Source organism: Patella vulgata, chromosome 3, assembly GCF_932274485.2.
Source record: "Patella vulgata chromosome 3, xgPatVulg1.2, whole genome shotgun sequence".
NCBI lineage: Eukaryota > Metazoa > Mollusca > Gastropoda > Patellidae > Patella > Patella vulgata.
The window spans coordinates 9166914-9194068 of NC_065881.2; the positions used below are offsets into that span (position 1 = coordinate 9166914).

The following is a 27155-nucleotide window of genomic DNA, read 5'->3' on the forward strand; positions in this document are numbered from 1 at the left end:
GCAAAATTTCGCTCATAGCCCACTGTAAAGGGTATGCCCGTCTTCATTAGCCCAGTCGGGGCAGAACAGTAGGACGTTAAACCCCCATTTCTATTCATTCGGATGGGACGAAAAACCGAGGACCAGTGTATACATTGGCATGCACGTAAAAGATCCCCTGACATTTGGAATTCGATACACGAGTAGGACGTAGTGCCGCTGCCCGGGCAAAATTTCCCTCATAGTACACTGTACGGCGTATGCCCGTTTTCATTAGCCCAGTCAGAGCAGAATAGCAGGACGTTAAACCCCATTTCACTTCACTTCACTTAGCCACATAATGAGGTTGTTATACCATAACAATACATAACTTACGAAACACTTTACAATATGCGGGTTCTATAACTTCAACTTGCTGGCAGCTCGAATGGCTAGGTTGAAAAGCTGTAAAAATACAAACAAAGACATTATATTAGAACTAAATTACCCTTACGTACCTCATTGGGTAACGAACGGGTTGGCGAAGGGGGGTGGGGGGATGGGTGGGCGAATGATTTTCTCCGTATCATAACGTCTGTCAATGAGTCAAGTGGCGCTGTTTCGATGCCCCGCTTGTAGATGACAAGGAGCAGTAGGTTCGCCTGTCCATTCGTGTGCGTTTTTCTCCGGTCCCACCGGTTTCACCCCACAGCTAAAGATCCCTACGCGCAAGCGAATTATTAAAATAAAATTAAACCATATATTAGGTCCAAATTTACCACGTTTGTGTCGAGTGGACGTAAAACACCATTTCCCGCTCACGCTCTCGTGCCGTAAATTCCGACGATATATCGGGGACACTTTCTCGGGCTGTATAATTTACTACAAACAAATAATTATTTGTCTGTGTTGCTAAGATACTGTGTTCCATTAAAAATCATCATCGATAGCTAATTCAGTTATTTATTCAAGCCCATAAAAAATCATCCTCGATCAATTAATTACTCAATAGCTAATTAAATTATTTATTAATGGTCCATAAAAAAATCATCCACGATCAATTAATTACTCAATAGCTAATTAAATTATTTATTAAAGGTCCATAAAAAATCATCCTTGATTAATTACTCGATAGCTAATTCAGTTATTTACTAAAGGCCCATAAAAACCCATCATCGATCAATTAAATTACTCGATAGCTAATTCAGTTATTTATTATAAAAATCTTCCTCGATCAATTACTAAATAGCTAATTAGCTAATTTAAGGCCCATTGTGTCATTTACATGTTTCGCTAAAACTTATCATGGTTTAATCCACGCCTTTATGTACTGCAAATTGTCAATGGTGCAGGACGGAGGGCCTGACAAAGACAGCTATCTAGTCGTTCGGATGGGACGAAAAACCGAGGACCCGTGTATACATAGGCGTATAGTCCTTTGGATGAGACGAAAAAAGCAAGGCCTCGAGTTCACAAAGCATTCTCGGGCTTAAGTTAAGAATTTACTAAAAATTGTTGGCCTTATCTTAACTAAAATATAGCTCTTTATAAAACTTTTGTTGTTTTAATGTATCAAATACATCAAAAAGAAACTATTTGCAAAGTTTTGTGTTTCTGGATCAAAGATTTTTTTCCATCAACAGTGATTGAAAGTTGAGTAAATTCTGAACTTAAGTCTGAGAATGCTTTGTGAACTCGGGCAAAGATCTCATAAAAAAAATCCCCTGGCAGTTGGACTTCGATATAATAGTAGGCCGTTGCGCCGCTGTCCGGGCAACATTTCTCTTATAGCACACTGTATGGCTTATGCCGGTCTTCATTAACTCAATAGGAGCAGAACAGTAGGACGTTAAATCCCATTTCATTTGGGGGGTTGGATGGCCGAATGGTTAGCACGTGCGTGCTGTTTCATACGGCCTGTCATTGAGTCAACTGGCGTGGTTTCGAATCCCCGGTTGTACGTGACAAAGCGTAGGGTCGACTGTCCAACCTCGTGGGTTTTCTTCGGGTCCTCCGGTTTCCTCCCACTACTAAAGACCCCTACGCGCAAGCGAATTATTGAAATAAAATTGGATCTTTATGTTAGTCCCGAAATGACCTGGTTTGTGTCGAGTGGACGTTAAGCCCCATTTCTGCCTCTCTCTCTCCCATTTCATTTATGTACTCAGATTGATTATTTAACATAAAATTAGACAAACAAAATCAAACTACCAACGCCAGATAATTAAAAAAGCAGGTATATCAATTATGTTCGCGAACTACAAAATGGCGACGGGATTGTTGCATAGAGAGCAGCATAGATCGATGAAAGTTTGGACTGATATTCCTATTAGAGATCCATCTTTCACAATATGACGCAATGAGACTTAAAAGTACTGTAAGAGCACTGCTCTTTGTGTGATTCTTTTCTCCGGGTCCTCCGGTTTCCCCCCAATGCTAAAGACCCCTACGCGCAAGCGAATTTTTGAAATAAAATTGAACCATGTGTTAGTCCCGAAATGACCTAGTTTGCGTCGAGTGGATGTTAAACGCGCCCTCTCTCTCTCTCTCTCTCTCTCTCTCTCTCTCTCTCTCTTTGTGTGATTTAATATATTTTGCGTGGTATTTCACAAGGTTCTGTTCTCGGGCCACGCTTATTTATTGTATACTTTATTCATATATAATATAACAACCTGCAGTCAAATGAATGAATGAATCTCAGTACTTACCACAAATATCAAATGCTGGTTTTTGTGTTGTTGTTGTTGTTGTTGTTGTTTTTGCTGCACAAACAGGTAACATGGGATAAATGTCTGTAAAATATAAATAAATAATATGTACTGAACGACAAAAGATACGCCGAAATGAATATGTACTGAACGACAAAAGATACGACGAAATGAATATACGCTTAAAAATGTCATTTACATAATTTCTTACTAAACTTAGACTGTCTGTCTACAGTTAGCTCCGCTTGAAAACAAACACTAAGGTAGTTGACCGACATTTTAAGTCCTAAATCGACGATTTTAGTCGAAAACACTAAGTATATTTCGAGAATTTTGATAGGTATTTGTTCTGCTTCCATTTAATAAAATTGAAAAGGTTTATTCAGTCTTTGTGTGTATGACAGATGTGAAAAGGAGTAGAAACGCATTACAAAACCGCTGTATACTAATTTCTGGATATGGCGGCCATTTAGGGCAGATATCTATTCTCGAGGAATGACGTAGATGGATCTGTGTGTGCAGAATGACATAATTTATAACATGACTGTCCCTTCCCCCATAGCGGTACCATTTAATGTAGTTCCTGACATGTACCTTAGCCACACACCCCTCCCACCATCGTCATGGAAATGACAAAAGTGACGTGCAGATTTTGATGTTGTTTTCAAAAGTACTTTATAATTTATAGCTTTACTTTTATTGCCAATTTTCTTAATTAACAACTCTTCTAGATCTTAGTGTAGTAAAGACAAGTAAAACGAAATTTTGAACTATAAAAAAACGAAACGTGCCTTGTAGGTTAGCTGCTAATCAACATACCGCCACAAGTCTTCCAAAATCGGATATGCGGTTCTGGGAGAAAATTAATAATCATTTCCAGATGGCTGATGGTTCCGTAAAATGACTCAAAATGTCAAATATATCGGAAAGGAAGCGCTTTATACCATGGGACAATGAAGAAAAAATTTTTTTTTTAAAACTAGGGTTAGGTTTAGGCTAACGCATATTTTTTTTCTGAAGCAAAAAATGATGAAAGAATAATTGGCCAAAAAAATAATTTCTAAAATGGATTTTTCACTTGGTACCTGCCCTCTTTTCAAAATGGCTGCGGAAACATGATGATATAATACAATTTGCAAAGACTAGAGAATCCTTGTCTAAATGTAACTCAGTAATAATCAGTAATTGTATTCCATAGAATTTCGACCCAGGGGTCAGTTTCACGAAATTTTAACTAAAGATAAAATCCAAATTTTAGTAGATACTTCAATTTTGATTGGCTTCGCACTAAAATCAATGTAATATTATCCAATCCAATTACTAAAATTTTGATTTTATTTTACTTAAAATTTGGTGAAACGGGTCCCTGGATATTCCAGTTCAATTACTAAATGTCATTGAAACTATAGACATGAATCGCAGAATTTGCTGCGATTTATAATTTTACGCTTTAGCCTCCAAAATCCCCAAATTTATTGTGCGTCTTGGCGGTATTTCGAAGTATAAAATGGTATAAATTTGAGATATTTTGTGGTTGAAATATTTTCACCCATCTGTCGAATCGGACGTTGAAAGCCGGTCAGATATTTGCTGTTTTGTATTAAACATATATCAGCTCGTGCAGATAAAAAATTTAAATATTATAATGAAAGAAAAAAAATGAATTAAATAAAAAAAGAAATGAAAAAAAAAAAAAAATGAAATAAATAAAAAAGCTTACCGCAATATGAAATTGCAGATCCCACACAGAACAGAGACGCGAGTACAACCAAACAAGTAATTGCAGAATTCATTTTGGTTGAATACGATGGACTATTCTACATTATTCGATAGATTTAGTTGAATTTATATACTTATCACCTTCAAAATACCCCAGCTGAATAGACACAAATTACCTACACGTAATAAACACCTGGCATCTGGGATGTATTTTTTGTTGAAAACACAAACTTAAAAATTAAAAAATAAAAACAATATGGCCACCCGTGTTTCTTGGGAACAATATTGAAAAGGAAAACGAATAACAAAGAAAACACCCAAAACTTCGATTAATGGGAACAGTGCGTAAAGGAAAACAGCCTAACAATAATATGCATTGTTTGTGGACGTGCATATTCCTATAGTAATTACTGAATTTAAAATAATGATTGTTACTTTGTTGTCAGGTGAATATGTTTGGATACTAATTTAAACAAATCATGTCCACCACTCCTTATTCTGTATTATTAGACTGGACGTTGACTACAAGGGTTATATTTATCCACGTTCAGCAAGACTCATAAACGTTGTTAAAGGTACATTATGTAAGAGAGAGAGAGAGAGAGACAGAGAGACAGAGAAATGGAGTTTAACGTCCACTCTATACAAACTAGGTCATTTCGGGACTAATATATGGTTCAATTTTCTTTCCATAATTCGCTTGCGTGAAGGGGTCTTTAGCAGTGGCAGGAAAACCGGAGGACCCAGAGGAAACCCACGAAGTTGACAGGCGACCCTACTCCTTGTCACGTACAACCCGGGATTGAAAACCACGCCAGTTAACTCAATGACAGACCTTATGATATAACGCGCACACGCTAACCATCCCCCCCCCCCCCCCCGACTTATGGAAAAAACAGCTATTAATTTATTTGGGCGAAATTTCGAAAAGTATTCTCTCAACGTTATCAAGGTAATACAGTAATACAAATGATGTAGTTGTTTATTACAGATTTAACGTCCAATACAATAAATATGATACTATGGACAGGTTGATTTAATTAAATTATTTACACTTAAAGGGTTGAAAATCGGTAAAAACACAAAAATAAAAAGGTCCTTGTAAATCAAAAAGTCACCTGAATACACATTTTGATTTGGTTTTTTTATTATGACAAAGAGAGAAGACGACCCGCCATCTCTTCTCACCACAGCGATTTTATAATACAAAAATTATGAGGTCAATATATACAGAAAAACTATAACAACAATTCATAAGACCATACAGGACAACAAGATCAAAGGGGGTGATATGCGACAAAAGTAAGGTTAAGTGAGGCCATTAAGGGGGGGGGGGGTGGCCGAATGGTTAGCATGTGCGCGCTGTATCATAAGGTCTGTCATTGAGTCAATTGGCGTATAGTTTCGAGTCCCCGGTTGTTTGTACGTGGCAAGCAGTAGGGTCGCCTGTCAAACCTAGTGGGTTTTCTCCTGGTCCTTCGTTTTCCTCCCACTGCTAAAGACTTGTCGGGTCATTTCTGTCGATTTTTCACAACCCGACAAGTCGACAAAATACAGTTAATCTGTGCGCATGCAAGTTATCCAATCAGCAAATGCGCAAGCTCGAGTTTGACTTCCGAGGCGACAAGTCGCCGCACGACATGTCGAAATGATTGTATTTTGTCGACTTGTCGGGTTGTGAATAAGTCGAAGGCGACAAGTCGACAAGTCGACAGAATTGACCCGACAAGTCGACGAAATGAAGGCGACGATCGTCGGGTTATTTTGTCGTGTTGACGGGTTGATTTTGTCGACTTGTCGACTTCTTCACAAGGCGACGACTTAGATTCACTTGGATGGCCGCTAACAGCCACCATACTAATAGGCGCACACTAGTGCTACTCAATCTTATGTTGTAAAAGTTATGCCGTAAAAAAACCATAGTCCACTATACAGGTTTAGTTATCATAGAACCTAACGGGACAATAACTATACAGCGAGTTCCTGCCAAGCGCTCAAAAATTCCTAAAAAAAATCCCTGCCCCCATACTTATAATGAAATACCCGGTGTATACTTGAAACAAGGTTAGTTTCAGTCCCCCCCACCCCCAACAACAGATATCCGTGGTAACTAGGCCAATGGCCTACTATGCTCATGGTGAATCAGGCCCTGCTTTGAAGAACTTTCTGGAAGTATTACATTATTCTACCAACCTTGTGTTTTGATTTTCAAAACAAAATATAAATTTATAATGATTTGAAAATTATTTAGTACCTGTCATGGCGCTTTTTTATATGCACGTTCGCCCTAATGCTGGAGCCTGTCTACGCCCCTAAGAGTTCAATAGTCGATATAATTACATGACACCTCGTCTATTTGACATTCGAGATATAGCCATTTGGCATTAAACATACATTATGCAAGAGCTAAATTTGCCTATCGCAGGTCTTTCTTTAGGCCTGAAATGTTTTCTAAATTATTAATGAGACATTAATTAACTGATCCAGGCCATAATCAACTCTCGATGGCATCGGATTTCTCCGATATTAAATAGGTTAGAACGGTTCAGACATATTTTGATTTAATCTAAAAATGGAGGAGTGAGACTTAGCTTCGAACAACCAGTACGGTGGTTGAAATTATTGCACATGTCTTGTCAAACCTTCAAAGGCTAATATCTTCGCTCGCAATAGAGTAATTTGAATGAAATTTTCAAATTATTCGTTTTACATTATCTATTTTCGAACTATTATACCAAGAATGGCTAGCTCTTTATATAAATCTTACATAATGTATCTTTAACATTAATCCAGATATAGTAATTTTCGTGTAAACGTAATGATTCATATGAGATTATTTTTCGGTCAAGCTGTGAAGATTACTCCAGTCACGTTAAGGCAACTACTGTTCATGGGAAGCCCAAACACCCCCGATCCGCCCCCCCCCCCCCCCAAAAAAGAAAACAACGAACTAAAAGTCTGTCTGCAAGAATATATATTTATATCATATTATAGTTTTATATTTTAACATCACGAGTTGTGATAAATACTGTCCTCAGTTATATTAACTTTATGCTGTGATGTCATAATAAGGGTAACTCTTAGCGATATCATTGTATTGCAGACCGGGCATTAAACTGTAAATTGTCTGTGGAAGAGTTTCGTCACAATCAGTTGACGTCATCAACCCCACAGTTACATATTCCCCAGTTTCTTTCTCACGACACATTATTGGTCCACCATCATCGCCCTAAAAATAACACAACACAGAAATGAATTTCGAAACTTTAGCAGCAAAAGAAACTCAAATGGATAACATTCCAAGACAAAAGTCATGGCCTTAAGCATACATTATGCAAGAGCTAAATCTGCCTATTGCAGGTCTTTCTTTAGGCCTGAAATGTTATCTTAATTATTAATTAGACATTAATTAGATTATCCAGACCATAATCAACTCTCGATGGCATCGCTAGCCTGCGATATTTAGTGGATTACAACCCAGTCTACTGCTTCTGATTAGATCAAAAAATGGATAATCGAGACTATGTTTTTTATCGTACATACTTTAGTAATGATGATCGAGGCTAGGTCCAAAATTCAATCGCCAAAAACTCAGTTCAGAGTGGATCAATTTGACTGAAATTTTCAGCATAATCCCTTTACATGATCTAGTTTTTAACTATTATAGTGAGAACTGTCAGCTCTTTATCTAATCTTCCATACTGTATCTTTAAGGCATGTTTACACCAAGGATTATCTGTCACTAATGACCCGCTTTCTCGTCTGCGGACGCCACGGTGGCTAAATGGGTAAGACGATGGAGATCGGGTGTTCGATCCCTGCATTGGCCGAGTAAGTTCATCGGCGCGGTTTCCCCTTGCAGGACGGGGGGCCTGACAAGGACAGTTTGAGGTCCCATGAATACATTGGCGTGCACGTAAAAGATCCCTTGGTAGTTGGAATTTGATATAAGAATAGGCCATAGTGCCACTGCCCGGGCAAAATCTCCCCCATAGCACATTGTATGGCTCATGCTCTTCTTCATTAGACCAGTCGGAGCAGAACAGTAGGACGCTAAACTCTATTTCATTTCATTTCATTTCATTTTGTCTCGTCTGCGATACTCTATTCGGCAAAACACCTATAAAACCCTTTTTCACGTGTTTTAGAGATCAAATCAAATGGGGTTTAATATTTATGACCTTGAGGCAGTACGCTTCAGAGAGAGAGAGAGGGAAGGGAGAGAGAGAGGGGCTACCCACGACGTTGGATACAGCGTGATGTCCCCTTGACAGTGTTGCAGGACGGAGGAGGGTCTTTTCGGATGGGACGAAAAGCCGAGGTTCCATGTACTCGATGGTGAGCACGTAAAAGACCCTTAGAAGTTGGAATAAAATATAGGTGTAGGCCACGGGTAGTGCCACTATAGCACACTAGAGAGAGAGATGGAGAGAGAGAGAGAGAGAGAGAGAGAGGGGGAGAGAGAGAGAGAGGGGGAGAGAGAGAGATGGAGAGAGAGAGAGAGAGAGAGAAGGGGGGAGGGGGTAATGTCCACTCGACACAGACTAGAAATAAGAGTAGACGGCTGTACCTCTGTCCGGACAAAGTTTCATACCCGTCTTCATTAGCCTAGTCGGAGCAGTAACTGAGGACGTTAAACCCCATTTGAACCGACATTCTACATACCGTGCATCCCACACTTCCGGTGCTTGTTGCGCAAACTGCGTCCGTAGAACAACTTGCAACTAAAGTAACATCTCCAGCTCTTAAACTGGTTGAGGGAACTGAAATAGAACAATGGGAACAGTTAATGGTCGACTTAAAATGCCGGACCTGCCCACAGGCACTTGAAGGGATTAAAATAAAATTCCTAACAAAGTTAATATGACGGACCTTTACAACTCAGCTTATATGCATAGTTTGTTTATTTCATATACAATGTCCGATTATTAAACAGTTCCTCGATGTATTAATACTTATCCGAATAATTTATATTGGTAACAGGGACGGTTTTTCATACTTGTAGGCCCTAAATCAAACTCATTAGTTTTAGTGGTCCCCCAGATGTCCGTGGGCCCTAGGCCAAACTCATAAGTTTCAGTGGTCCCCCAGATGACCAGGGGTCCTAGGCCAATGACCTACTATGTCTGTTGGCAAATCCGGCCCTTATTGCTAATATATCTCAATAGTTTTGTAGATATTTCTGACGTGGAATGGAGAGGCTAGCACTAGAATTAACATATCACCGTTCAAAGGAATGTGACACCAGCGGTTGTCAGGCACGATACGCCCACATTTTGCAAGAGATAGATAGAGAACAAGCTAAAAACAAAGGGGATTTTTTGTACAATCAGGGGCTATAATCCAGAATGTTATGAACTGAAATGCGCAAATATCGACAAGAACTGAAATCTTTGGGATATAAAGATATATTTTAAGTTTCATCAAACTCGATTTTCTTTCGATTTCCCCGAAATTCGAATTCAATCTTCATTATGGTGGAATGGTTTTTAAAATCGGATAAAAATTTGTGACCTCTAGAAAATACACAAGCTAAAAAAAAAAAACCACGATTTTTCGTACAATCTGGGGACATGATTCAGGAAGTTACGATTCGATATGCGCGAATATCGAAAGGAAACAAGATCTTTGGGTTATAAACATACGCTTCAAGTTTCATTAAACTTAGATAGAAATTGTCACCTCCACAAGCTAAAATCGTGATTTTTCGTGCCATCAGGGGTCATATTTCATGAATTTATGGTCCGATACATGCCAATATAGAGAGGAATCAGGATCGTTGGGAAATAGATCTATATTTCAAGTTTCGTCAAAATCGGATAAAAATTGTGACTTGTAGAGTATCCACAACCAAATTGTGGACGGACGTACGGACGGATGCACATGGGCGACGACAATATACGTCCCCATAAAAATGTGAGCGTAAAAAAATAGGTTAAAATATACGCCAGTTAGTTTCAAATATTTTTAATGGAGCGGTTGTTGTATCCTATCTTGGGATTTTATTTTGAAAAAATAACCGTTACTTACATGAAGTATACATATTACCAAAACCAAGCACTTGACACGAAGTTTCATCAATCGCCATGTTGTCGTTTATAACACATGCAGGAGCTGACGACACGCTGTTGATGTCAATTGGCGTATCCAGCGTCATGACCACCATATCTGAAACATATATTTATAGTACAACACAACAGATCGGACAATGCCGCCACGCATGGCGGTATAGAGAGAGAGAAAGAGAGAGAGAGAGAGAGAGAAATAGGGTTTAACGTCCACTCGACACAAACTAGGTCATTTCGTGACTAACACATTGTTCAATTTCATTTCATTAATTCGCTTGCGCGTAGAGGCTTTTAGCAGTGGGGGGAAACCGGAGGACCCTGAGAAAACCCACGAGGTTGGACAGGCGACCCTACTCCTGGTCACGTACAACCGGGGATACGAAACCATGCCAGTTGACTTAATGACAGGCCTTATGATACAGCGCGCAAGTACTAACCATTCGGCCACCCCCTCCCCTCGCATGACGGTACATTAGATTCAAAATTTGTTAATGCCGTGCTATCGTCTAATTTCAGGCAGTTGGAATTCGAAATAAGAGTAGACCGTGGCGCCACTGTCCGGGCAAAATTTCCCTCATAGCACACTGTATGGCGTATGCTCGTCTTTATTATCCCAGTTCGGAGCAGAACAGTAGCACTTTAAACTTCATTTCATTCTATTTTCATTTCTACTCATCTACTAACCCCCAGTGGTTTCATTTGGGATTGGGTAGGTTAATGGAATCGTCTGTTCAGCTCCACTTGTACTGCTAGTATCAGTTTCTGATATGACAGCTTCTGCAGATGAAAAATCGGCCATCCTGAAATATATAAACTATGTTGTATAGAAAGAGGTTAAAATATTCCCAAATCATTGTCCGTCGGCGATCGCAGCATACCATTGTTTTAGTTTAACGTCCACTCGACACCAACTAGGTCATTTTAGGACTAACATATGGTTCAATTTTATTTTCAATAATTCGCTTGCACGTAGAGGTCTTTAGCAGTTGGAGGGAATCGGAGGACGCGGAGAAAACCCACGCGGTTGGACAGGCGACCCTACTCCTTATCACGTACAACCGAGGAATCGAAACCACGCCAGTTGACTGAATGACAGACCTTATCATGCAGGGCGCACAGCCTGGACAGCAGTGCTATGGCTTACTCTTATATCGAATTCTAACTGGCAAGGGAGCTTTAACGTGCACGCCAATGTGTACATGGGGACCTCGAATTTCCGTTCTATCCGAACGACTACGAATCCGAGAAGAACCTTTGGGATTTTCCAAGCCAGGTTTTCACCTGTCAGAGCTAGTCGTTCGGTAGTTACAGTAAACCGAAGTACAATAAACCGAAGAAGGGGAAGCCGGAAACGCCAATGCCCGAGCAAATCTCTCCATCCTCGAAATCACACAGGTACCATATATCTCGTCAACACAACACCTCGGTCATTTTGAGACAATTAAACATGCATTATGCAAGAGCTAAATCTGCCTATTGCAGGTCTTTCTTTAGGCTTGAAATGTTTTCTAAAGTATTAATTAGACATTAATTAACTGATCCAGGCCTTAATCAACTCTCGATAGCATCAGATTTCTCCGATATTAAATAGATTAGAATGGTTCAGCGATACTTTGATTTAATCAAATATGGAGGACCGAGACTTAGCTTCGATCAACCAGTACGGTGGTTGAAATTATTGCACACGTCTGTCAAACCTTCAAAGGCTAATATCTTCGCCTGCAATAGAGTAATTTGAATGAAATTTTCAAATTATTCATTTTACATCATCTACTTTCGAACTATTATAGCAAGAATGGCTAGTTCTTTATCTAAATCCTACATAATGTATCTTTAAATGTCTAAATGATTATCAGAGAGAAAGAGGGGGTGGGGTGTTGAGTAACGGTCACTCGACACAAACTATGTCATTTCGAACTAACAAGGGGGTTTGAGTGGCCGAATGGTTAACGCGTTTGCGTTGTACCATTAGGTCTGTCATTGTGTCATGTAGCGTGGTTTCGATTCCGAGCTTGTACGTGACCGTGACAAAGAGTAGGGTCGCCTATCCAACCTCTTGGGTTTTCTCCTCCCGCTGCTAAAGACCCCCAAGCAAATTATTATGATAAAATTGAGTCATGTGTTTGTTCCGAAATGACCTAGTCTGTGTCGAGGGAACGTTAAACCCCATCTCTCCCTCTCTCTCTCTCTGTCTGTCTGTCTGTCTCTCTCTCTCTCAATCAATTTTATTTCAATAAATCGACTGCGTGTTGTAGGGGATGATACCTGAACATTACGAGGTTGGACAGGCGACCCGATTTCTTGTCACGTACAAGCTGGAAATCGAAACCATCAATGACAGACCTTATGATCTAAAGCTCACGCGTTAGACCATTCGGCCATTACGACCATCAAGTAATATAGGTAAAATGGTATATTGATTAACTTACGCATCCACGAACTGGAAACAAGATAGTGTGGTTAAAATGTGCGTTTCATCAAGAATTATTCCAGAGCAAATGGTTAATTTGATAGGAGTTCCAATAGCCGTGTATGAATCCGATTGAAAGCTGACGACACCAGGATATGTATTATCAAATGTTGATTGACCAGAAATTATTCTCTTGGTAATGGTAGTTACGTATTCGGAGTATTTACATTCTGAAAATAGAAAAATGATGTTTGGAAAATATATAAAGAGATATCGAATATAACTGCCTACAAAGAACCATCCTCGGTTTCCCCAGTGGTCTCATTCCGTGGAGTCGAACGGAATGAGACCACTGAGGAAACCGAGGATGACAATGAACTGAATTTTCTCTGCTTCAAAGCGGGGCATATGTCGACTTTGCAACGCAAAAGGAAATAGTTTCAATCAGTTGCAAGTGTTCTTATGTCGATCATATCAGCAACTGAGAGCAACTGAATTCAGAGTGCTCATGTTGACTTGGAACTGATAGCTATTACACTTAACACGTGACTGTTAATTTATTCATCACGTGATAAACAAAATATCGAATAGCCTACCATAGAAGAAATGAAATAAGCACCCCAAAGGCATAAATTGAATTTTCCCTTCTGTAAACTTTAAATATAAATGTGAAGCATTATATACTATTTAGATAACGAACTGGCCTTTCTTGCTTATAATAGATAATGGGAAATGAATATATTGAAAATTTCATTCAAATTACTTTATTCTGAGCGAAGTTATGGGTAATTGAAGATGTAGTGTAGATTATTTATTATCGTAACGACGGCATGGACAAACGAGACTAAGTCTCGATTATCAATTATATCGTTAAATTTTTAAATCTAGCGGTCGTTCTAATCTATTAATCTCGGTCATCTTATGGTCTAAAGAGTAAATAACGGACTTGTCATGTTCATAAATGTCTAAAATAATTTATAGAACACCGGGAGCCAAAATAAAGACATGCAATAGGAATACTAGCTCTTACATAACGTATCTTTAACATTTTTAAATCTTTGACTGAAAAGTGTTATCAGGTGGTATTGGTCAGTCTCATGTCTCAACTCTTATAATGACGAAATATTATGAAAAATACCACACCCACTTACTATTAGGAACAGGCGTTGTAGTAGCTGGTGTTGTATCGGCTGCAGTTGTGGCGGCCGGAGTAGTTTCTGCTGGTGTTGTAGCTGCAGGAGTAGTTTCTGCTGGAGTAGTTTCTACCGGTGTTGTATCAGCTGCTGTTGTTGCTGCTAGAGTTGTGGCTGCTGGAGTAGTTTCTGCTAGAGTAGTTTCCGCTGGTGTTGTATCAGCTGCAGTGGTTTCAGCTGGAGTTGTTGCTGCTGGTGTTGTAGCAGCGGGTGTTGTTTCAGCTGCAGTTGTTGCTGCTAGTGTTGTGGCTGCTGGAGTAGTTTCCACTGGTGTTGTATCAGCTGCAGTGGTTTCAGCTGGCGTTGTTGCTGCTGCTGTTGTAGCAGCGGGTGTTGTTTCAGCTGCAGTTGTTGCTGCTAGTGTTGTAGCTGCCGGAGTAGTTTCTGCTGGAGTAGTTTCTGCTGGTGTTGTATCAGCTGCAGTGGTTTCTGCTGGTGTTGTTGCTGCTGGCGTTGTAGCAACGGGTGTTGTTTCATCTGGCGTTGTTGCTGCTGGTGTTGTAGCAGCAGGCGTTGTTTCAGCTGCAGTTGTTGCTGCTAGTGTTGTAGCTGCCGGAGTAGTTTCTGCTGGTGTTGTATCAGCTGCAGTGGTTTCTGCTGCTGTTGTAGCAGCGGGTGTTGTTTCAGCTGCAGTTGTTGCTGCTAGTGTTGTAGCTGCCGGAGTAGTTTCTGCTGGAGTAGTTTCTGCTGGTGTTGTATCAGCTGCAGTGGTTTCTGCTGGTGTTGTTGCTGCTGGCGTTGTAGCAACGGGTGTTGTTTCAGCTGGCGTTGTTGTAGCTGGCGTTGTAGCAACGGGTGTTGTTCCAGCTGCAGTTGTTGCTGCTAGTGTTGTATCAGCTGCAGTGGTTTCTGTTGGTGTATTTGCTGCTGGTGTTGTAGCTGCTGGAGTAGTTTCTGCTAGAGTTGTGGCTGATGGAGTAGTTTCTGCTGGTGTTGTTGCTGCTGGTGTTGTATCAACTGGAGTAGTTTCTGCCGGTGTTGTTTCTGCTTCTGTTGTAGCCACTGCTGGAGTAGTTTTTGCTAGCGTTGTTTCTGCTGGTGTTGGATCAGCTGCAGTGGTTTCTGCTGGCGTTGTTGCTGCTGGTGTTGTAGCAGCGGGTGTTGTTTCAGCTGCAGTTGTTGCTGCTAGTGTTGTAGCTGCTAGTGTTGTAGCTGCTGGAGTAGTTTCTGCTGGAGTAGTTTCTACAGGTGTTGTATCAGCTGCAGGGGTTTCTGCTGGCGTTGTTCCTGCTAGTGTTGTAGCTACTGGAGTAGTTTCTGCTAGAGTTGTGGCTGATGGAGTAGTTTCTTCTGGTGTTGTTGCTGCTGGTGTTGTATCAGCTGGAGTAGTTTCTGCCGGTGTTGTTTCTGCTGCTGTTGTAGCCGCTGCTGGGGTAGTTTCTGCTAGCGTTGTTGCAGCTGGCGTTGTTGCTGTCCCTGTGGGTGTTGTGGCTGTACAGCCAACTTCGGGCAAGTCCATCAGATCAGGACATTTACAGCATTCCACTTTAATGTCTTCATTAGCACATAAAACTTCTGGGTATACAGCTGAACCCACACATGAAAAATATAAATTGTACATAAATCATATGACTACTGGCGGACTGCCGAGCTTTCAACAAGGATGTTATTTTTGTCGCAGTTCTTGTTTGCATATGTAGTAACCTAATGGAATATTCAAAATACACAGTGCTATATGCATCAACGGCAACAGCCCCACAAAATGTATCAGAGATATTAAATTACATAGTGATTTCCGTTACCGCTCCCATATCTGGGTTATTCATGAAAATACATTATTTTGTATTGCATTAATAGAAAATAACGTCGTCATATACTTTTAAGTAGACCCCCCCCCCCTTTCCTTTCAAAATTGAATATTTAGAAATATTAGATGATTTGAAATGTGATTAAACTGACTTCTGTTCTGCACCAAGTGGGCTAATGACGGAAATTTTGCACGGATACCGGCGTTTTCGTCTACACTTAATCGGGTTTCTACTGCCACGGTAACTTTTATGTGTAAGCCAACGAGTACACGGGGGGCGGGGATGACATCAGTAGCGACGGAGACCAGGTCTGTAGTTTATGTTTTCGGCCATTAAAAAGAAGCCACATTTGCAACTAGAATGTGTTCTGGTTGAATTTAACGAGTTATGTTACACTGCATTATCACCGTCCCTAAAGGGCACTCGATTCTCATAAATTCGTGCAGGGCGAATCAATTGATTGATTCTGATTTAGTTTTTCCCATATTGCTTACCTAGTCCTTCGCATAAAGTATTTACTACAGGGAGAGTTGGTGGTATTGTAGCTGCTGCAGTAGTTGCGGCGGGTGTCGTAGCTGCTGGAGTAGTTTCTTCTAGCGTTGTTGCTGCAGGTGTTGTATCAGCTTCAGTGGTTTCTGCTGATGTTGTTGCTGCTAGTGTTGTAGCTGCTGGAGTAGTTTCTGCTAAAGTTGTGGCTGGTGGGGTAGTTTCTGCTGGGGTTGTATCAGCTGCAGTGGTTTCTGCTGGCGTTGTTGCTGCTGGTGTTGTAGCAGCGGGTGTTGTATCAGCTGCAGTTGTTGCTGCTAGTGTTGTAGCTGCTGGAGTAGTTTCTGCCGGTGTTGTATCAGCTGCGGTGGTTTCTGCTGGCGTGGGTGCTGCTGGTGTTGTAGCATCGTGTGTTGTATCAGCTGCGGTTGTTGTTGCTGCTAGTGTTGTAGCTGCTGGAGTAGTTTCTGCCGGTGTTGTATCAGCTGCAGTGGTTTCTGCTGGCGTGGGTGCTGCTGGTGTTGTAGCATCGGTTGTTGCTGCTAGTGTTGTAGCTGCTGGAGTAGTTTCTGCCGGTGTTGATGCAGCTGGAGTAGTTGCGGTCGGTGTCGTTGGTACCAGTGTTGTGGCTGCTGGAGTAGTTTCTGCTAGTGTTGTAGCTAAGGGGGTGGTTGCTGCTGGCGTTGTTCCTGCCGGTGTTGTAGCAGCGGATGTTGTATCAGCTGCAGTTGTCGCTGCTAGTGTTGTATCAGCTACAGTTGTATCAGCTACAGTTGTTTCTGCCGGCGTTGTTGCTGCTGGTGTTGTATCAGCTGGTGTTGTATCAGCTGCAGTTGTTGCTGCTACTGTTGTAGCTGCTGGAGTAGTTTCTGTCGGTGTTGTATCAGCTGCAGTGGTTTCTGCTGGCGTTGTTGCTGCTGGTGTTGTAGCAGCGAGAGTTGTTGCTGCTAGTGTTGTAGCTGCTGGAGTAGTTTCTGCCGGTGTTGATGCAGCTGGAGTAGTTGGTACCAGCGTTGTGGCTGCTGGAGTAGTTTCTGCTAGTGTTGTAGCTGCGGGGGTGGTTGTGGCTGGCGTTGTTCCTACCGGTGTTGTAGCAGCGGATGTTGTATCAGCTGCAGTTGTCGCTGCTAGTGTTGTATCAGCTACAGTTGTTTCTGCTGGCGTTGTTGCTGCTGGTGTTGTAGCAGCGGGTGTTGTATCAGCTACAGTTGTTGCTGCTAGTGTTGTAGCTGCTGGAGTAGTTTCTGTCGGTGTTGTATCAGCTGCAGTGGTTTCTGCTGGCGTGGGTGCTGCTGGTGTTGTAGCATCGGGTGTTGTATCAGCTGCGGTTGTTGCTGCTAGTGTTGTAGCTGCTGGAGTAGTTTCTGCCGGTGTTGATGCAGCTGGAGTAGTTGGAACTGTGGGTACCGTCGTAGTTACTACAGTAGTCGGGTCTGCTTCTGCTGGCGTTGTAGCTGCAGGAGAAGTAGCTGGTAGAGTAGTTGCGACTGGCGTTGTTGCTGCTGGAGTAGTTGTGTCTACGGGTGTTGTATCAGTTACAGTTGTTGCTGCTAGTGTTGTAGCTTCTGGAGTAGTTTCTGTTAGAGTTGTAGCTGCTGCTGTTGTTGCTAGTGGAGTAGTGGCAGCTGCTGTTGTTTCAGGTTGACAGTTTAAGCCATCAACCAGATTCGGACATTCACAGCAAGCATCAAGTAGTGTACCAACGCACATCGCATCCTTGTATTGCTCTGTTAATAAATCAAATGAACTACATTATTTACTTTCCACTAAAATATACAATTTTCTTAAAATAATTTACTAAGCAACTGTTCACTATTGTCTAGACCCATCTCACGATGAATGTCTGCAGGTAAAGACGAATGCAAAGATAGCTAATCATGTCTGGCACACTTCATATTTGTTTCGATTGCTAAATCGTTAATTTCAAGGAGAATTTATGCATCCAAGTTATTAAGGCAGACCTATCGTTGACGCGTGACAGACAGGGTCATTAAATTCGCGTATATAAGTAAAATGAAATATACGATCAAGCACGTGTCCAGACTCTCTCCAGCTCGCACAGAGCTTAATTTCTTTTCCTACGTTCATCGAAATAACGCCAAACAAACGTGGGCTCGTGAAATCCAATATTTAAGACAATTGGAACACGAATCGCCCGCAAGAATGCTTGTAATAAAGCGTCTCGATGAAAGAGACTAACCATATCCCACAGGAGAATACTACCGGTGTAGACTGGAATACCCAGACGCCAAAGACTGTCATTTCGCCGTACATAACTGATTAGAAATTATAGTAAAAACAGAAACGATTGAATGTAAATCAGTTTATATACATTCATACTACATTACTATATGCGTTGAGACCCATTCGTGTCCATTTCTAGGTATCAAAAAATAGAGATTTAGGTATCAAAATTGCTCACAGCTAAAACTGAATATATAATAATCTCCGTGATTCAGACAGATATCTACGAATAATGTGGAAGGTCTTTCATATTTCAGAAAAAATGGGTCATTGGCTAAGTTATCGTGTACACACACTCTACTTTTATCAGCCAGAGAGTATAATAAGGGGGGGGGGGGTAAATAGCCTTAAAACAAGATGTCGGCGCCCATGAAATTAATTTAAGAATTGCCATTTCCGAAAAATCTGTTTGCATTGCCTGTTCAATGTCCAACACTCCTAAAAATTTTATTGTAAAATTTCTCTCCTCATTGATTAATCTTAATTAGTCGTTACGATTCATGTTTATTTATTATGTGGGATTTATTTCGACAGGGGGCGCAACTCTTCCTTGGCTTTAGATAAATCTTTACATTCGTAACCTAGTCTTCTGGGAGTCCGAGACTAAACATATATAAAAGAAGAAAATCAAGTCTCGCCAAAAACAGGACAAAACGATGCCTTAACCTAGTCTTCTGGTTGTCCGAGATTAAATATATAGAAGAAGAAAACACAACCTCGCCAAAAAGAGGACAAAACGATGGTGTAACCTAGTCTTCTGGGTGTCCGAGACTAAATATATAAAAGAAGAAAATAGAACCTCACCAAAAACAGGACAAAACGATGGTGTAACCTAGTCTTCTGGGTGTCCGAGACTAAATATATAAAAGAAGAAAATAGAACCTCACCAAAAACAGGACAAAACGATGGTGTTGTGGTAGGCGGCGCTGTAGTTGTAGTTGGCATCGGTGTTGTAGTGGGCGGCGGTGTTGTTGTTGGGCAGTTAGGTAAAGTTGGATAAAGATCTGGACACGCACAACACCCATCCATTACTGATGGAATCATACACATATCCGGAGCGGAAGCTAAAGAAAAAAAAAGAAAGAAAAAGAAAAACTATGTTATTATTACATACTATATGGTTTTGGAAAAAATCGAAACCACTTTGGAAACCACGGTGACCAAGTGGGTAAGACGCTGACTCGGTAGCCTGGCGGTCGCGGGTTCGCTTCCGGTGTTGGCCGAGAAGGTTCATCGGGATTTTTCGGCGTGGTTTCCCCTTGTCAGTGGTGCGGGACGGAGGGCCTGACAAGGACAGTTGTCTAGTCGTTCGGATGGGACGAAAAATCGAGATCCCGTGTACAATTTGGCGTGCACGTAAAGGATCACTTGGCAGTTCGAATGCGATATAAGAGTAGGTCGTAGCGCGCTGTCAGGGCATAATTTCCCTCATAGCACACTGTATGATGTATGCCCGTCTTATGATATCCAATATTTAAGACAAAATAAACATTTTACCATTGGTACACGAATCGTGTAGCCCAGTCCGGAGCAGAAAGGTAGGTCTTCAAACCCCATTTCATTTAATTTTTTTTTTCATTTCACGAATGCGTTTCAGCACCATTTGTAACAAGGGACTCGAAGAACGGGGCTAGACATATTCCACAAGTCATATTCTTATCTGGAGAGCATGCGCAATAAATACTATTAGTAGAACTGAAATAACCAAACGCTAGAGATTGCCATTCGATTGAGACTTCTGGCGTATTTCGCCGGAGATAACGTGATTTGAAATTAGAGTAAAAACGGAAACGATTGAATGTAAATCAGTTTATATACATTCATATTACATTATTATATGCGTTTCAACCCATTTGTGTCAATTTCTAGGCTCCAAATATTAGCGATTTAGCTCCTTTAATGTGTGTAGAAGATGAACTTTTCGAGATTATTTATAACGATATAAATATATCACTTACCCAGGACCGCGCACCGCTGTTGTTCTGGATCATCAAACTGCTCAATTGCTTGGGTAGTTGGCTCTGGAGTAGTTGGTTCCGGTGTGGTTGGCTCCGGTGTGGTTGGTTCCGGCGTGGTAGGTTCTGGCGTAGTTGGCTCTGGAGTGGTTGGTTCTGGTGTGGTTGGCTCCGAAGTAGTTGGTTCCGGCGTGGTTGGTTCCGGCGTTGTAGCTTCTAGTGTTGTTGGTTCCGGCGTGGTTGGTTCTGATGTAGTTGGCTCTGGGGTAGTTGGTTCCGGTGTTGTAGCTTCTAGTGTTGTTGGTTCCGGGGTGGTTGGTTCTGGAGTAGTTGGTTCCGGCGTTGTAGCTTCTAGTGTTGTTGGTTCCGGTGTTGTTGGTTCCGGAGTAGTTGGTTCCGGTGTGGTTGCTTCTGGAGTAGTTGGTTCCGGTGTGGTTGGTTCTGGAGTAGTTGGTTCCGGTGTGGTTGGCTCCGAAGTAGTTGGCTCCTGCGTGCTTGGTTCCGGCGTTGTAGCTTCTAGTGTTGTTGGTTCCGGCGTGGTTGGTTCTGATGTAGTTGGCTCTGGGGTAGTTGGTTCCGGCGTTGTAGCTTCTAGTGTTGTTGGTTCCGGGGTGGTTGGTTCTGGAGTAGTTGGTTCCGGGGTGGTTGGTTCCGGAGTAGTTGGTTCCGGGGTTGTTGGTTCTGGAGTAGTTGGTTCCGGGGTGGTTGGTTCTGGAGTAGTTGGTTCCGGGGTGGTTGGTGCTGGAGTAGTTGGTTCCGGGGTGGTTGGTTCTGGAGTAGTTGGTTCCGGCGTTGTAGCTTCTAGTGTTGTTGGTTCCGGTGTTGTTGGCTCCGGAGTAGTTGGTTCCGGTGTGGTTGGTTCTGGAGTAGTTGGTTCCGGTGTGGTTGGTTCTGGAGTAGTTGGTTCCGGGGTGGTTGGTTCTGGAGTAGTTGGTTCCGGTGTGGTTGGTTCTGGAGTAGTTGGTTCCGGTGTGGTTGGTTCTGGAGTAGTTGGTTCCGGTGTGGTTGGTTCTAGTGTTGTTGGCTCTGGCGTGGTTGGTTCAGGTGTGGTAGGCTCTGGCGTGGTTGGTTCAGGTGTATTAAAGCCCGGTACACTAGCACAGTTCGACTCACAATACCTACACAAAGCTAAAAAATAAATAGTATAAGGGTTATTTTATTATTGTTCTTAATGCTAGGTTCCCACTATCACAATTCGTGCTGTGTTTGAGATCGTGGTTTTAATTTTGGTTGGAGTAATCGTGATGATCCTATCAGGTCTTATCATATATTTAGCTTAGTCGAAGCAACCGTGTTGATCGTATCGAAACGGGAGCCACGATGGTTGAGTGGGTAAGACGCTGGCTCGCTAGCCCGAAGGTCGCGTGTTCGAACCGAGAGACCAAGAGAAAACCTGAGCGCACGGCGTAAATTACTGTTCTGCTTTGAGACGAAAAACCAAAGTCCCGTGTATGCATTGGAATGTACGTAAAAGATCCCTTGGCAGTTGGAATTCGATATAAGAGCAGGCCATAGTGCCGCTGCCCGGGCAAAATTTCCCTCATAGCCCACTGTAAAGGGTATGCCCGTCTTCATTAGCCCAGTCGGGGCAGAACAGTAGGACGTTAAACCCCCATTTCTATTCATTCGGATGGGACGAAAAACCGAGGACCAGTGTATACATTGGCATGCACGTAAAAGATCCCCTGACATTTGGAATTCGATACAAGAGTAGGACGTAGTGCCGCTGCCCGGGCAAAATTTCCCTCATAGTACACTGTATGGCGTATGCCCGTTTTCATTAGCCCAGTCAGAGCAGAATAGCAGGACGTTAAACCCCATTTCACTTCACTTCACTTAGCCACATAATGAGGTTGTTATACCATAACAATACATAACTTACGAAACACTTTACAATATGCGGGTTCTATAACTTCAACTTGCTGGCAGCTCGAATGGCTAGGTTGAAAAGCTGTAAAAATACAAACAAAGACATTATATTAGAACTAAATTACCCTTACGTAACGAACGGGTTGGCGAAGGGGGGTGGGGGGATGGGTGGGCGAATGATTTTCTCCGTACGCGTTGTATCATAACGTCTGTCAATGAGTCAAGTGGCGGTGTTTCGATGCCCCGCTTGTAGATGACAAGGAGTAGGTTCGCCTGTCCATCCGTGTGGGTTTTTCTCCGGTCCCACCGGTTTCACCCCACAGCTAAAGATCCCTACGCGCAAGCGAATTATTAAAATAAAATTAAACCATATATTAGGTCCAAATTTACCACGTTTGTGTCGAGTGGACGTAAAACACCATTTCCCGCTCACGCTCTCATGCCGTAAATTCCGACGATATATCGGGGACACTTTCTCGGGCTGTATAATTTACTACAAACAAATAATTATTTGTCTGTGTTGCTAAGATACTGTGTTCCATTAAAAATCATCATCGATAGCTAATTCAGTTATTTATTCAAGCCCATAAAAAATCATCCTCGATCAATTAATTACTCAATAGCTAATTAAATTATTTATTAATGGTCCATAAAAAAATCATCCACGATCAATTAATTACTCAATAGCTAATTAAATTATTTATTAAAGGTCCATAAAAAATCATCCTTGATTAATTACTCGATAGCTAATTCAGTTATTTACTAAAGGCCCATAAAAACCCATCATCGATCAATTAAATTACTCGATAGCTAATTCAGTTATTTATTATAAAAATCTTCCTCGATCAATTACTAAATAGCTAATTAGCTAATTTAAGGCCCATTGTGTCATTTACATGTTTCGCTAAAACTTATCATGGTTTAATCCACGCCTTTATGTACTGCAAATTGTCAATGGTGCAGGACGGAGGGCCTGACAAAGACAGCTATCTAGTCGTTCGGATGGGACGAAAAACCGAGGACCCGTGTATACATAGGCGTATAGTCCTTTGGATGAGACGAAAAAAGCAAGGCCTCGAGTTCACAAAGCATTCTCGGACTTAAGTTAAGAATTTACTAAAAATTGTTGGCCTTATTTTAACTAAAATATAGCTCTTTATAAAACTTTTGTTGTTTTAATGTATCAAATACATCAAAAAGAAACTATTTGCAAAGTTTTGTGTTTCTGGATCAAAGATTTTTTCCATCAACAGTGATTGAAAGTTGAGTAAATTCTGAACTTAAGTCTGAGAATGCTTTGTGAACTCGGGCAAAAATCTCATAAAAAAAATCCCCTGGCAGTTGGACTTCGATATAATAGTAGGCCGTTGCGCCGCTGTCCGGGCAACATTTCTCTTATAGCACACTGTATGGCTTATGCCGGTCTTCATTAACTCAATAGGAGCAGAACAGTAGGACGTTAAATCCCATTTCATTTGGGGGGTTGGATGGCCGAATGGTTAGCACGTGCGTGCTGTTTCATACGGCCTGTCATTGAGTCAACTGGCGTGGTTTCGAATCCCCGGTTGTACGTGACAAAGCGTAGGGTCGACTGTCCAACCTCGTGGGTTTTCTTCGGGTCCTCCGGTTTCCTCCCACTACTAAAGACCCCTACGCGCAAGCGAATTATTGAAATAAAATTGGATCTTTATGTTAGTCCCGAAATGACCTGGTTTGTGTCGAGTGGACGTTAAGCCCCATTTCTCCCTCTCTCTCCTATTTCATTTATGTACTCAGATTGATTATTTAACATTTAATTAGACAAACAAAATCAAACTACCAACGCCAGATAATTAAAAAAGCAGGTATATCAATTATGTTCGCGAACTACAAAATGGCGACAGGATTGTTGCATAGAGAGCAGCATAGATCGATGAAAGTTTGGACTGATATTCCTGACGCAATGAGACTTAAAAGTACTGTAAGAGCACTGCTTTTTGTGTGATTCTTTTCTCCGGGTCCTCCGGTTTCCCCCCAATGCTAAAGACCCCTACGCGCAAGCGAATTTTTGAAATAAAATTGAACCATGTGTTAGTCCCGAAATGACCTAGTTTGCGTCGAGTGGATGTTAAACGCGGCCTCTCTCTCTCTCTCTTTCTCTCTCTCTCTCTCTTTGTGTGATTTAATATATTTTGTGTGGTATTTCACAAGGTTCTGTTCTCGGGCCACGCTTATTTATTGTATACTTTATTCATATATAATATAACAACCTGCAGTCAAATGAATGAATGAATCTCAGTACTTACCACAAATATCAAATGCTGGTTTTTGTGTTGTTGTTGTTGTTGTTGTTGCTGCACAAACAGGTAACATGGGATAAATGTCTGTAAAATATAAATAAATAATATGTACTGAACGACAAAAGATACGCCGAAATGAATATGTACTGAACGACAAAAGATACGACGAAATGAATATACGCTTAAAAATGTCATTTACATAATTTCTTACTAAACTTAGACTGTCTGTCTACAGTTAGCTCCGCTTGAAAACAAACACTAAGGTAGTTGACCGACATTTTAAGTCCTAAATCGACGATTTTAGTCGAAAACACTAAGTATATTTCGAGAATTTTGATAGGTATTTGTTCTGCTTCCATTTAATAAAATTGAAAAGGTTTATTCAGTCTTTGTGTGTATGACAGATGTGAAAAGGAGTAGAAACGCATTACAAAACCGCTGTATACTAATTTCTGGATATGGCGGCCATTTAGAGCAGATATCTATTCTCGAGGAATGACGTAGATGGATCTGTGTGTGCAGAATGACATAATTTATAACATGACTGTCCCTTCAATTAGCATCTCCTAAGTGGGTAAGACCCTGGCTCGCTAACCTGGAGTTCGCGGGTTCGATTCCGGTGTTGGCCGGGAAAGTTAATCGTGGTTTTCTTGTCACTGGTGCATGACGGAGGGCCTGACAAGGAAGGTTGTCTAGTCGTTCGGATGGGACGAAAATCTGAGTTGTGGGAGGTCGCGTCAGGGGTCATACGAGTGGCTCTTGTCCCTATGACGTCAGACATTTGATTAACCAATCTTCGTTGATGTTTCTAGTAGAATACACACAGTTTCGTGCATCACACGCCAAGAACTCGTTGTAACGAACCGTTCCATTGGCTAATCCATCATCAACCAGAACGCGGGTTATATTTAAAAAGCAGAACAAGTCTTAATTAACAACTCTTCTAGATCTTAGTGTAGTAAAGACAAGTAAAACGAAATTTTGAACTATAAAAAAACGAAACGTGCCTTGTAGGTTAGCTGCTAATCAACATACCGCCACAAGTCTTCCAAAATCGGATATGCGGGTCTGGGAGAAAATTGATAATCAATTCCAGATGGCTGATGGTTCCGTAAAATGACTCAAAATGTCAAATATATCGGAAAGGAAGCGCTTTATACCATGGGATAATGAAGAATTTTTTTTTTTAAAACTAGGGTTAGGTTTAGGCTAACGCATATTTTTTTTCTGAAGCAAAAAATGATGAAAGAATAATTGGCCAAAAAAATAATTTCTAAAATGGATTTTTCACTTGGTACCTGCCCTCTTTTCAAAATGGCTGCGGAAACACGATGATATAATACAATTTGCAAAGACTAGAGAATCTTTGTCTAAATGTAACTCAGTATTAAATCAGTAATTGTATTCCATAGAATTTCGACCCAGGGGTCAGTTTCACGAAATTTTAACTAAAGATAAAATCCAAATTTTAGTAGATACTTCAATTTTGATTGGCTTCGCACTAAAATCAATGTAATATTATCCAATCCAATTACTATAATTTTGATTTTATTTTACTTAAAATTTGGTGAAACGGGTCCCTGGATATTCCAGTTCAATTATAAAATGTCATTGAAACTATAGACATGAATCGCAGAATTTGCTGCGATTTATAATTTTACGCTTTAGCCTCCAAAATCCCCAAATTCATTGTGCGTCTTGGCGGTATTTCGAAGTATAAAATGGTATAAATTTGAGATATTTTGTGGTTGAAATATTTTCACCCATCTGTCGAATCGGACGTTGAAAGCCGGTCAGATATTTGCTGTTTTGTATTAAACATATATCAGCTCGTGCAGATAAAAAATTTAAATATTATAATGGAAGAAAAAAAATGAATTAAATAAAAAAAGAAATGAAAAAAAAAAAAAAAATGAAATAAATAAAAAAGCTTACCGCAATATGAAATTGCAGATCCCACACAGAACAGAGACGCGAGTACAACCAAACAAGTAATTGCAGAATTCATTTTGGTTGAATACGATGGACTATTCTACATTATTCGATAGATTTAGTTGAATTTATATACTTATCACCTTCAAAATACCCCAGCTGAATAGACACAAATTACCTACACGTAATAAACACCTGGCATCTGGGATGTATTTTTTGATGAAAACACAAACTTAAAAATTAAAAATAAAAACAATATGGCCACCCGTGTTTCTTGGGAACAATATTGAAAAGGAAAACGAATAACAAAGAAAACACCCAAAACTTCGATTAATGGGAACAGTGCGTAAAGGAAAACAGCCTAACAATAATATGCATTGTTTGTGGACGTGCATATTTCTATAATAATGACTGAATTTAAAATAATGATTGTTACTTTGTTGTCAGGTGAATATGTTTGGATACTAATTTAAACAAATCATGTCCACCACTCCTTATTCTGTATTATTAGACTGGACGTTGACTACAAGGGTTATATTTATCCACGTTCAGCAAGACTCACAAACGTTGTTAAAGGTACATTATG

The 27155-nt window shown here is 40.9% G+C and overlaps 1 protein-coding gene and 1 long non-coding RNA gene across 2 annotated transcripts; both read right to left on the reverse strand.

Annotated features, from left to right (window-relative positions):
* Positions 1-354: 354 nt before the first annotated feature.
* LOC130012289 (uncharacterized) lies at positions 355-4548 on the reverse strand. The gene is made up of 3 exons (XR_008787699.1): positions 4387-4548; positions 2667-2750; positions 355-423 (listed from the first exon to the last, which is right to left on the reverse strand). It is a non-coding gene; the product is annotated as an uncharacterized LOC130012289 (long non-coding RNA).
* Positions 4549-7342: 2794 nt separating this feature from the next.
* LOC126815351 (mucin-2) lies at positions 7343-26698 on the reverse strand. The gene is made up of 12 exons (XM_056099812.1): positions 26573-26698; positions 24644-24721; positions 22372-22440; positions 20493-21617; positions 19422-19598; positions 16299-18017; positions 14015-15583; positions 12883-13093; positions 11138-11253; positions 10416-10553; positions 9051-9148; positions 7343-7614 (listed from the first exon to the last, which is right to left on the reverse strand). Exons 1-12 carry the CDS (start codon positions 26643-26645, stop codon positions 7435-7437), a joined length of 5553 nt encoding a protein of 1850 aa, XP_055955787.1. The 5' UTR covers positions 26646-26698; the 3' UTR covers positions 7343-7434.
* Between the last annotated feature and the right edge of the window lie 457 nt (positions 26699-27155).